Source organism: Protopterus annectens, chromosome 9.part0 (assembly GCF_019279795.1).
Source record: "Protopterus annectens isolate FY-2018-M chromosome 9.part0, PAN1.0, whole genome shotgun sequence".
Classification (NCBI taxonomy): Eukaryota; Metazoa; Chordata; order Ceratodontiformes; family Protopteridae; genus Protopterus; species Protopterus annectens.
The window spans coordinates 577,925,202-577,937,721 of NC_056743.1; the positions used below are offsets into that span (position 1 = coordinate 577,925,202).

Here is a 12,520-nt window from a genome sequence, read left to right on the forward strand (position 1 = left end):
GTTTCACATTTATTGCTGTTCAGCATAATGAATTTCATCAGTTACTATGTATTAGTCACTTGAAGTAAATCCAAAGTTGCTAATATTTCAGGTCTAATAACACCACTTAATGAAAGTAGGATGAAGACAACCTTCCTTATAGTCCTAGTTTGTTGATCAAGCCATCTCCATAGCACTGAGACCTAAGCCCTGATTATGATGCGGCTTGGGTTTCTGGAGGAACTAGTAAGGGGGAATGAAGTGAGTAGCCACTGTCGGCTCAACCATCCTGGGAGAAGGAGGTGGCTCTGGCTTGGCACTTGCATGGAGCATGAGCTAATGAGCATGCATTGCATATGTATGTATGCTTGCTTGTAGTCCAGATTCTGTGCAGAGGCACTCTTCCTGAAATAGGCTGCAGCATGCAGACCTCATAAAATTGCTGCTGTGAAGGCAGGGTGCTTTTATAGGGAGGGTAGGCCACTGCTGAACCTAGAAGTTGGCCTATTCTCTACCACCTGCCTCTAGTTACAGGGAATGAAAGGGGGTGATAAGTCACCCCATGCAGGAATAAATGGGTTATAGCACTGTTGCCTAGCCCTTGAGTATCTCTCAAGGATGGAATAAATGGGCCAACTGACTTAAAAGTAGTGGAGCTATCAGACAGGTCTTGTGCGGGATAAAAAATTGGGGTACAGCAACACAGTTGCATTTATACTACTGGTGTGTCTATACTGCTGAATGAAGTTCTTTTTTATCTTTAATATGCCTCATGCAAGGAAAAATGGGGCATGTTCTCAGTAAAAACACTTCCTCAGTGAAATTGCATATATAGCTCCTACAAATGCTTTCTAGTTATTGTACAAGTACAAGAAAGAATTACGTTAGTAGCTGTGCGTTGTCATTTGGCTTCCTCTTCAGTAGATCTGAATTGCGCCAGTTCACAAAGCTGTCCAATGTTGCCCCTGAGTTAGAGCTCACTGTAATCTTGTTACCGTTGTTCCAGATTTCAATGCCAATGAGTGCAACAAAGGAATTGATTTGTTTGTAAACCTATTTTTATTAGAAAAAAGAAGAAATGATTAGTTTTATTTAGTTATGTGTAGATACAATGCATCATATCTGCGTACTGTTCAGTTAACAGATCTTCTAGAGTGGCCATTTACAAGGCATATATTAAGAAAATCATCTTTGTATGGCTTTCAAACGTAAAAGACATGAGGGTTGTGTGAGGGCTACTACACTCAACTGCGGGCCACAATCCCTAAAACATAAACAAAGGCAGAAAGTTTGGCCAGGAATGTAGGGTATTACTTTCCCTCTTGTAAAATTATACTGGTTTGAGCACTGTTTGAGGCATGAGGGCCATGAGTTTGACATCCCCAAGTCTTAAGGGATTCAAATTAACTGTTCTGTTAATTGACTTAAGAAATCTGCCACAGTCCTCAGTATAGCCTATATGAGGTAGCCAGTAGCAGCAAGTATCTACAAAACAATGAAGTAAATAAACAGTGTTTATACTAAAAGCAAATAAATATGTAACAAAAATAACTAACTAATACAGAAATGCCTCTGTCTGAGATGACAACTATCCTAGAAGACTAACAAAGCATAAACTTGAAGAAAAGTGTTTCCAGATGGTTTTCACTTTTCAAACAGATCACTGAATGAGACAAAAAGAAATAACTAAAACATGGCTTTGTCAAATTAAAACTGATTCACTGCAGGTGATGTCATTGCTTTATTATGAAGAGTGTGTGAGTGTATGCAAGTGCACATATATGGAGATGGAGTGGAATGATAAACCTGAGGAAACTGACTTTGGTTGGTCAGACACAAAACAATGATTCTGAAGAATTGAACAATGTTTGGGGGCTTTAGAAAGCCAAAATATACACAAAGAAGACTTGCAGATTTATTGTATGAACAGACTGTAAGTTAACTTTCTTCAGCTTATCTTTATGTCCTTGTAATAGAAATGAATGTTTTAAAGAAATACATGCTGTATACCCAGCTGATCTACACCAACAGTATGCTCAAAGAAGTATGGATATCTACACACAGACAAACTTCAATACAAACTTTTCTCCTTCATGTGAACACACACTGACACACACACACACACACACACACACACACACACAGACACACACACACACACACACACACACACACACACACACACACACACACACACACACACACACACACACACACATACCACACACACATTTTTTTTGTGGAGCGGGGATCTAGACTCTTTCTCATCTTTTGTTAGGGATTTGAACAATTCTGCTAATTTCCTTAAGTTTACTATTGGTCATTTTGGTGATGAGATTGATTTTTTGGATGTTCATTTGAAGATAGATTTACTTGCTCAGAGATTTATTAATAGCATTCACAGAAAATCTACTTTTGTCAACCAATATTTGCATAGACAGTCTACACCCTAGTCATATGAAGCGCGGAGTAGTTAAGGGACAGTTCGTTAGACTGAGTCGTTTAACTAGTGATCAAGATATGTTTTCAGCTGAGGTTAAGAAACTCGCCAGTTTCTTTTTACAGAGGGTGTATGACTGCACCTGGTTGGATGATATTATTTCTGAGGTTATGGGTCTCAGAGATAATATTGCACACCCTATTTTGGGTGGTGTTTTTTCTAATTCAAGCATTTTAAATTTAGGGGAGATCATTGCTACCCCTGGCGGGGAGGCCGACATTTCAGCTAGTTATAGACTGGCTTTTCCCATTCCCATTTCTAATGAGACGGATAAGATCAAGTCTATTCTTTTAGACAATTATTTATTTATTTATTTTACAATTGTTGACCGGGATAGTCTGACTGGATACATGTCCATTTTCAGCGGAGGCCTGGGGAGAAAAGCTCCAAGATAATAATACACATTGAACATTTACTAAATGCTAGTTTAATTAATTAATTAATTAGAAAGTTATTCTAGGGAAAGTACAGTTGTGTACACTTACCATAAATGTAGATGTTTGAGTGTATTCACTGTTACAGTCAGCACATTTGGGTTATCTGCCTGCAGGTAGGCCTCAGCTGGCCTGACTACGAGTCTTCAGATTTCTGCGTCAGATGCTGTCGCTTCTTCCTTGACGTCATGTCGTCAGGGGTATAAAACATGCAGCTGATGCCATTACATCAGTTTTTCTTGCCCCAGATGTCAAGTGCCTCCATAATAGGAAGCAATTATATGGTATGGTACACCCCCAGCAAAAAGCAAATACACATGATATAATATATGCCAAACAAGAAGGAAAGGTAGAGCCAAGATAAGTCAGGGGGCTGGAGGGAGGGTAGCCAGGACTGCAACAGTGAATATACTCGAACATCTACATTTATGGTAAGTGTACACAACTGTACTATGTTCTTCATGTTTCACTGTTGCAGTCATCACATTTGGGTTGATTCCCAAAGCTAAGGAAGGGAGGAGGAAGTAAAAGAGCATTAGGGCCAGCTATTAATCCCTGCAAGACTGCAGTGGAAAATCCAGCTCTGGATTTAGAAAAGATAGGCAAGTGGTAATGCTTGGTGAAGGTATGTACAGCGCTCCAGGTAGCAGCTTCTAGGATGTCCATGGCAGGGACCCCTCTCAGAAATGCCACAGAGGTAGATGCAGCCCTGGTGGAATGTGATCTTAGCCCCTGTGGGGTATGTTTTCCATGGTGCTTGTAGCAGAAATGAATGCAATGGGCTATCCATTTGGAAATGGTTTGCTTTGAAATAGCCTTCCCCTCTGCCCTTGCAGCAAAGCTAACTAGCAGTTGTTCAGATTTTCTGATAGGCTTAGTCCTGTCCAAATAGAATCTAAGTAGTCTGTGCACGTCCAGAGAGTGCAGTATTCATTCCCCTTTGTTTTGTGGATTAGGGAAAAAAGTAGGCAAATGAATGGACTGATTTAGGGCCACAGAAGTTACCACCTTGGGCATAAAGGAAGGATTAGTCCTGAGGGAAACCCTGTCTGCATGGAAGATAATGAAGGGTTCCACTGCCATGAGGGCCTGTAATTCAGACACTCTTCCAGCTGAAGTAATGGCTAGAAGGAAGGCTGTTTTCCAAGAAAGGAATTTCAACTCTGCTGTAGCAGCTGGTTCAAAGGGGGGGATAGTGAACTTTTCCAATACAAAGGTCCCAGGCTGGAGTGGGAGCTCTCCTGGGGGGTCTTAAATTTTTGGCCCCTCTAAGGAATTGCTTTAGCAAGGGGTGAGAGAAGAGGGGTGGCTCAGTATTATAATGTGCTGAAATGGCAGAGGCATGAATTTTAATTGATGAGAAGGATAGGCCCTTGTGGAGCATTTCTGTTAAGTACTGTAGAATATGAGGTAAGCTGGTAAACGCTGTGCCCATCCCCTGAGCCTGGCTCCAGGAACAGTATCTTTTCCACTTTTCAGCATAGGATTTTCTAGTACTAGGCCTCCTTGCCTCCAGAATGATATCCAGTACCTGCTTACTGAGGGATGCTAGGAGAGAGCTCAAGGAATTAGCCAGGCTGCAAGGTTCAGGGTTTGAAGCTGAGGGTGCAGAATCTGGCCCGCCTGCTGGGACAGCAGGGAAGGGATCTGAGGCAGGTGCCATGGTTGTAGCAGTGTCATACTGCGCATGAGGGGGTACTAGTGCTGGCGTGGCCAGTCTGGTGCAATCAGTATTGTCCTTGGCTTGTCCTGTTTGATCTTTAGTAGAACCTTTGAGAGGAGAGGCAGAAGGGGAAAGGAATAAACTGAGAGGCTTTCCCAGGTGAAGGAAAGGGCATCCACTTTCCAAGCTTGGCTGTGGGGAGTTGATGTGCAGAATTTGTGCAATTATTAGTTTTGTGGGGAGGCAAACAGGTCTACTTCTGGAGTCCCCCATTTGTTCCTAAAGAGGCTGAATATTTTGGGTTCTAGCTTCCATTCATGTGGGTCCATGAGATTTCAGCTTAGGTCGTCTGCCCGTGAATTTAGTTTGCCTGGCAGGAATTGAGCTTGCAGGTGTACTTGGTAGCTCAAGGCTGTGCTCCACAGAGCCATGGGTAGTCTGCAGAGAGGGTACGAGTGGGTTCCCCCCTGCTTGTTTATGTACCACATAACTGTGGTGTTGTCTGTCTTTACCAATAGTTGTCCTGGAAGAATACAGTCTTTTAAGGCTATCAGAGCATTCTGTACAGCTAACATTTCTTTTTGATTGATATGCAGGTGCATCTGTCTCGGGTTCCATCTGCCCTGAATGCACTGCCCTGCCAAGTGAGCCCCCCCATGCATAGTCTGATGCGTCTGTTGTTAGGGTTTGGGCTGAAGGGGGTAGAGTGAATGGGAGTCCCTTGTTGTGGTAGCAGGCCTCTGCCCACCAAAGGAACTCTGTCTTCATACAAGGAATAATATAAATCATTGTTTCCATGTCCTGAGAATGTTGACACCATTGGAGTTTCCTCATATAGGTTCATAGGTTCATAGGTTCATAGGTTTATACTAGGCTATCTGCCCTAGGGCATTTATAAGCCTAAAAATACTGTGCCCATTAGTTTGTTGTGCCTCTGTCCAGCAGTGACACAGAGATGATTCCCGGGTAAACCTCACGATCTCCATCCACAGGTCTAGATTTCTCTTGAACAGAGTCAGCGAGGTGCTCTGCCTCACATGGACCGGATTTTATTCCACAGCATAGGAGTCTCTGAGTGATAATATTTATATCCGTGCTAAGGTTTAAGTCGCTTGCTCTAGTGGTTTTGGTGGATTTGGATTTTTGAGGTGGAGCATGTCCATTAATTCCGGTTGGACATGGCCTTGTATGTCAGGCACATGTCACCTCTGGAGCAGATGGTATGAATAGAGCTGGAGTTTCTTCAATCTGGCAGCATATGACAGATTTTTCTCCAATTGCTGCAGATGTCTGGTGAGATACATCCCGAATGGGGCATTGTACATTGGTCTGATAAGTGAAGAGTACAGGGAACAATGACCTCACTAGATCTGGATGAATCCTTCATGATCAGGTGGGCAATGTAGAAGGTCTTTCTAACCACTTTAGCAATGTGAGTGTCAAAGAAAGGCCACTGTCAACCTGGGTCCCCAGGTCCCTGATAACCTCTTCTGTGCTTAGTGGATTGCCACCTATATGGTAGCTTGGGGTTACCTACATTTTTTTTAACTTCAGGCCATGGCTCTGGCAATGCACTTTCCACTATGGCTTCAGTTTGCAGTCGTCTGCAAACTTTGTCAGCCAAAGTCCTCCCATGCTGGCCTGTACTTCTGAGAAGTAGATGCCAAACAATAGGGGGCCAAGCAGTCTTGTATATGGAATTAGTAAAATGCAAGAGGCCATGAACCCTACGACTTGCAGTAGTTTCCTTGCAGATAGCTGGGGTTTTGTGGCCAATAGTTTGAAGTAGGTTGTCAAATAAATTTGTTTCTCCAGAGTGAGGAATGCCATCTGGGAAGTTGTGTTCAAGCTTGCTTCCAGGAATACAATCTGTTGGCAAGGTACTAGGTGAGATTTCTTTTCATTGATGGTGTACTTCAGCGATGTTAGACGTTTCTTTATGAATGCCAGGTGTTATAATAGCAAGTCCTGGCTTTCTGCATGAATAAGACAATCGTCTAAGTATGGGTAAATTTGAATATTTCTCTGCCTGCAAAATGCAATGGCTGGAGCTAGACACTTTGTGAATACCCTGGGCGCAGTAGATAAGCCAAAGGGAAGTGCAGAGAACTGAAATGTAGGTATTTCCTGCAAGATTCCCTTATTGTGACATGGAGGTAAGCTTCCTTTAAGTCCAGGGTTGCCAGCCAGGCATCCTTAGCTAGTGGTCTATATTAGAACATCAAAGTTTCAGAACTTCAAATGTTCTATCGACCCCTATTCAGTGAAAGCTGAAAATAGCGAAGTTACAGAAAAACAAATTCTTTCCTAGGGAAAGAATTTGGTTGTCCTTGCCTGTCGCTTTGCTATTTTCAGCGCTGTGGTGGAAAGTTACGGGTCGGGTTCAGGTAAGTGTGCGATTGTGTGGACGTGAGGGTTAGGGCGGGGTAGGTGAGTTAGGGTTAGGGCGCGGGTGAGGTGTGTGTGCGATAGTGACGGAACTTAGGGTTAGGGTTTGGGTTAAGGTAAGTGGGTAGATAGTGGTGTATGTACAGTTTAGTGTAGAGTTAAATGTAAGATTTTAGGTGTATGTGTGTGGATTGCTGTTTGTTTGGTGTGTTTGTGTTGTGTGTATGTGTTTTGAAACAGCAAATCTTTTCCCTAGGAAAAAAATTGCTGTTCTGAATTTTCTATGTTATCAGTTTTTGGTTAGTAGGGGTCGATATTAGAACATTCAAAGTTCTGAAACTTCAATGTTCTAATATAGACCATTGGCTAGCATGGGAAGAAGCTGTTGCAGAGTTAGCATTTTGAATTTTGGAACTACCAGAAAGGTGTTGAGAATAGAGAGGTCCAGGATAGGATGCTAGGAGTCGTCTTTTCTGGGTACCAGAAAAAGTCTTGAATGAAAACCTTGTCCCCTTTATTCTGCTGTGACAGGTTGAATAACCCTGATACTGAGAAGAGAGAGAACCTGCTGTTGGGTCTCCATCCATCGATTTGGGGGTAGGTCTGGCCAACCATTTGGGGTTGGTAGTGTGTGCAAGTGGAATCTGTAGCCTTGGGAAACTATGTTCAAAACCTATTTGCCCTGGATAATGAGTTCACAGTTTTTTGAATGCAGGGCGAGCTTTCCTCCTAAGAGAGCAGGTAGTTGAGCAGGGCTTGGAAGGGTTAAGGCTAAGTCATTGTGCCATTTTTCCATAGGGGGGGTGGCTTACTACTCCCTGCTTTGGAAGTGGGAGCCCCCCACTGTTTAGGTCTGTGCGTAGCCTGAGACTGTAGCCTAGGTGGTCTGCTGTTCCTGGGTTTGGACTGAGAAGGCCTAGAAGGGACTGGAAAGGACCAGTTCTTTGAAGGCCAATGCCTACTGAATCGAGGCTGCACTTGTAAGAAATCTTTAATAGTTTGCATAGATTTAGCTTTTTCCTTCATCCTTTTGAGGACTTCTTCTGCTTTGTTGCCAAAAAGGCGGTCTTGGTTTAAGGGAGCATCCAGTAATTTAGCTTTTAAATGATCTGGCAAGTTTTGTTCCTTAAGCCAAGCATGCCTTCTAATTACTGACCCAGTGACAGCAGCCCTGCAAGATGCTTCTAAAGCATCAAAATCACATTGCAAAGTATGTTTACCAACTTGTTCTGCAGAATGTATTAAATCCTGCAATTCTTTGTGCTCAGTACAGTCAGGAATCTACATAATTTTCTGTTTAAGTAGTCCCATAACATGCTGCTGATACTTTAACATATGAAACTTGCAATTTAAAGCCCTAATGACCAAAGTAGCAGATGTGTATACCTTCTTACCCCATCTGTCTAAGGCTCTAGAATCTCTATCAGAAGGGGTAGGATTTTTGGCAGCAGTAGCCTTAATGCCTTTTGGTCCATGGGAAATGGTCTCTGGATCCGCAGAAGGATTCTTGAAGAGTAACTTGTGAGAGTCAGGTACTCTGTAGTACCTGTCAGGTTTTCTGGGAGCTGGAGGTAAAGTGTCTTGGGGTAAGGCTAGATTCCAAGAAAGCATCATCTATAATGTCCAGAACAGGAGGGATGGCTAAAGGCCTGTGTTGAGGTAGTAGTAAGAATTCCCTAAGTCTCTTTTTGGACTAATCCTGGCTTTCCAAGGGGAAATGCTCCCTAAGAGTATGCAGTGTTTCACTGAAAGAAAACTCCTCTGGAGGGGAAGCAGAGGGAATGGAATCCTCTGCATCAGAATCCCCATAAGTAAACAAGGGCAAATCCTGGTAATCAGAAGGAGCAGAAATATCAGATTCCTGTTCAGAAGAATCAGAAAGAAAATCAGTTCTAGGTCTCTTAGAGGGGGAAGGCTGGCTTCCCCTAATTAAGATAACAAGGTATTCAGCCATTCTAAGCATTTGTTTTTTAGGCATACGGGCCTGAGCCTGTGGTTTGGTTATCGGTTTTCTAGGCGTGGTGCGAGTTTTTGGCCTGGATGAAAATGATGGCGTCGGTTTAGTATGAATGTCTGTAGGCCTGAATACACCCTCAGAAGCCAGTGCCTGCACAGCAGCTCCGGACCCATACAAGGTAGGGGCATCCATAGGTTCCATAGTTGAAGAAGCATCTTGCGGCATAACGGACTCCAAATGGGTCTCAGTACAGGCCTGAGAATCATAAGTAGCGGATATCAGGGGCTGCGAAAGTGCCTCACTGAGTACAGGTGGACTGGTGACTAGCTTAAAGGAAGCGTCGGCGGCGGTTTTGGACCTATGCTGTCTGTCTCTGTCTTTATCCTTATTTTTTTTTGGAATATCGGCAGTTGGATGGCTTGACAAAGCCATTTCGGAGTACACAGAACTAGTACGAAAGTAATTAGCTGCAAAAATAGCCCAACGATGAATAGTTCGGGCATTGAACAAGGCACAAAACTGACAAAGAGGGACATCGTGGTCTGGGCCTAAACAGGGGATGCAGTAAGAATGAAAATCTCTATGAGGTATTTGCTTTCCACAGGTAAGACAATTGTTAACTTTTACTGACATCGGTTAGAGCAAGAAAAAGGATCCCCAACGGGGTACTTAGCTTTTTTGAAGACTTCGGGTCTGAAACTCGAAAATGAAAATTTCAAGAGTCAGCCAACCGGCACTTGCAAACTGCCTCTGCTTCAGGCACCACAAGGCAAGAAAGACTGATGTAATGGTGTTGGCTGCATGTTTTATACCTCTGATGACCTGACATCAAGGAAGAAGCGACAGCATCCGAAGCAGAAATCTGAAGACTCTGGTATTCAAGCCGGCTGAGGGCTACCTGCAGGCAGATAATCAAAATGTGATGACTGCAACAGTGAAATACGAAGAACATCGCAGAACTAGTCAAGGCATTGGGACATAGGTCATTGATTACTTACAAAAAAGCAGTGAACATTAAGACAGTTTTGGAAAGGGGTACTAACACTGTTCATAGTAAGAAGGTTATGAATCTTGGTACTTATCCATGTGGTCAGTGTTGACAATGTAGATTCATCATGGTTTCATCTTGCATTGAGTTTATACACATTAATAAGATCTTTTGGGCCAAGGATCACTATACTTGTGACTCTAAAATGTAGTGTATACTGTTGTTTGCAACTCATGTGCAAATTTTTATGTTGGCAAGACCAATAGATCACTAAACAGGAGAATTTATGAACACACACTGGCCATAACAAAAAAAGATCTTTCTAATGCATTGGCCAGACATTCAACTACTTGTGGTGATTTTAAGAAATTTTCATTTTTTGTTATGGAGCAGGTTGATGCAAGCTCCTATAATGGTGATTATAAGACCATTTTAGAATGTCAGGAAAGTCTTTGGCAAATTTTATTAGTGGCAGACCAATTTCCAGGTCTCAATGAAATGGTCAACATTAAGTGCTTTTTACAAGCACAAACATTATGATATTAGTATATTTGAGATTATTTTTGTGTCACTCACTTAATGTCATCTTTTATATATATGCATATTACTTTTTGTCTAAGTAATGTAGGGTTATATGTTTCTTTAAAGTTAACCTACTTCTTATTGGTGTTTTTAAATCATGTGATTTTTGAATTTCATATTTATTTGAAGTGTGAATGGGTGTATTCATTTCTAATGAAGTTCAGTTGGATTAAATTTGAACAAAAGCGCTAGTTTGGTGTCTGGGTTTTTCTTGCTGCAGTGCCTACAGTTTGTTTTTATTTTGTTTCTTGTTCATTTAAACTTCACTACAAACTTTTCTCTTTCATCTGACCGCACACTGACACACACACACACACACACACACACACACACACACACACACACACACGCGCGCACGCATACCCACAGACATTAACTGAGAGTTATGGAAATACTGCCTTTCTATGAATTAGCGGAACACTGCACATTCATTTATCTTGCTAAGTGAAAAAAATTTTAAGTACAGAAAATGGCAGATTGCTTACTATCCTTCTCATCACTGCTTACTATCTAAAGGCCTTATAAAAGCCTCTTGAAAGACAAACTTAGCTGTAATTACTTTTCTACTGAACTAATATCCTGTAGGAAAAGTCTGTGCTATTTTCTGTACACAGTAACAGCAGCATCAGTGTTCACGTGTGTTTTCTCTATAGCTGTTGAATGCAAAAATCTCTTAGTTTTCTTGAAAGAAGCAAGTGTTAGATATTTCTGTTTACCAATAATAGAGCAAAGGAGCACTTGCATTGTTTGTGTATAATGTCCCCATATGCTGAAATAAAGTGTAATTAATGCCATTACACAGTGAGTCTGGCCTACTACTTTATGTGGATTTCAATAAAATCTTCCTTGTTTATTTCATGTAGTGGCTAAAAGTAGCCCTCTTGGATCACCCCATTTACCCTATCAACTTGGATATGAGTATTATGGTACCCTGTGCAGATCCATAATGCTGTGGCCTCCTCAACTCTAAGTTGAGGAACAAAAAAAAAAAGAAGTCTTCTCTTATTCAAGATGAGAAAAAAAGTCCTCCCTTGTCTTCTCTTTTGAGTTGAGGACCAAATAAAAATAAAAAAAAAAAACCTGCATTATAGCACACATAGTCATGAAGCTCTTCTGCCCTGATTGAATGTCAGTACCACATCACCACTCATTCAGCATTGTTCTTCAGCCCCTGAGTGAATGTTTGTATTGCATGACCACTCACCCAGCATTGCTTTTCAGCCCTGAGTGAATGTCGCTACTGCACAACCACTCATTCAGCATTGCTCTTCAGCCCTGTGTGAATGTCAGTACTGCACAACCACTCATTCAGCATCTGTCAGTCATGCTCCTTGATAGCTTTGTTGTACACCTTCACCCGGTACAGCCATGCTTCTGATGTCAACAAAAGAATAACTAAGTAACCACAAAGGATGACAATGCAGCACCCTAAAGTCAAAAATCATTAAGTGCAGTTCCTTAACAACCAACCTAAGGTAAGATTGTGGTAAGCATTACCTAGCAGCCCTCCCCATGTCACCCATGAAGCATGTACATTACTGAGGGGCTTGAGAGAATGAATATGCTAAACTTTGAGTCAAAGTACTGCAAATTGTCAGAGCTAGCCTTTTATCTGTTGGCGTTGCAGTAAGAGGGATAAATCCCTGACTGTGATCTACATGATGCAGCACAGATTAGTGATCTAAGAGCTGGAGTAGATGGCTGGGGAGCATGGGAGTGAGCGGTCACCTGGAATGAGGGAAGCAGCTTGACTCACAACATTGCTGGCACACAATGGAGTTGAGTGAATCAGCAGGTAGAATTACTACCCAAAATACACATCCACTGTGCAGTACTTTTGCATGATGCAGCTAACATTAGATACATGTATAGAATGGTATACATGTCACTGAGCTAATGCTCCGTGATCCATATATACATCAGAGCTAGCGATAAAAAATAGTGCCCTGCCTAATGATAACTGCAGTCCTTGACTCGCATCCATCTCCACTGGTGTCTTCAAATACTGAGTAAGGACAAATGGAGCTGT

General features: G+C 42.1%; 1 protein-coding gene across 3 annotated transcripts in view; it reads right to left on the bottom strand.

Moving 5' to 3' along the window:
- LOC122811336 (zinc metalloproteinase-disintegrin-like batroxstatin-1) overlaps positions 1-12,520 on the bottom strand; it is a 301,349-nt gene that overhangs the window by 254,218 nt on the left and 34,611 nt on the right. For all 3 annotated transcript variants that reach the window (XM_044083108.1, XM_044083107.1, XR_006366236.1), the window contains exon 4: positions 863-1,032. In XM_044083108.1, the coding sequence (XP_043939043.1) occupies positions 863-1,032 (170 nt within the window). The remainder of the gene's footprint in view (positions 1-862; positions 1,033-12,520) is intronic.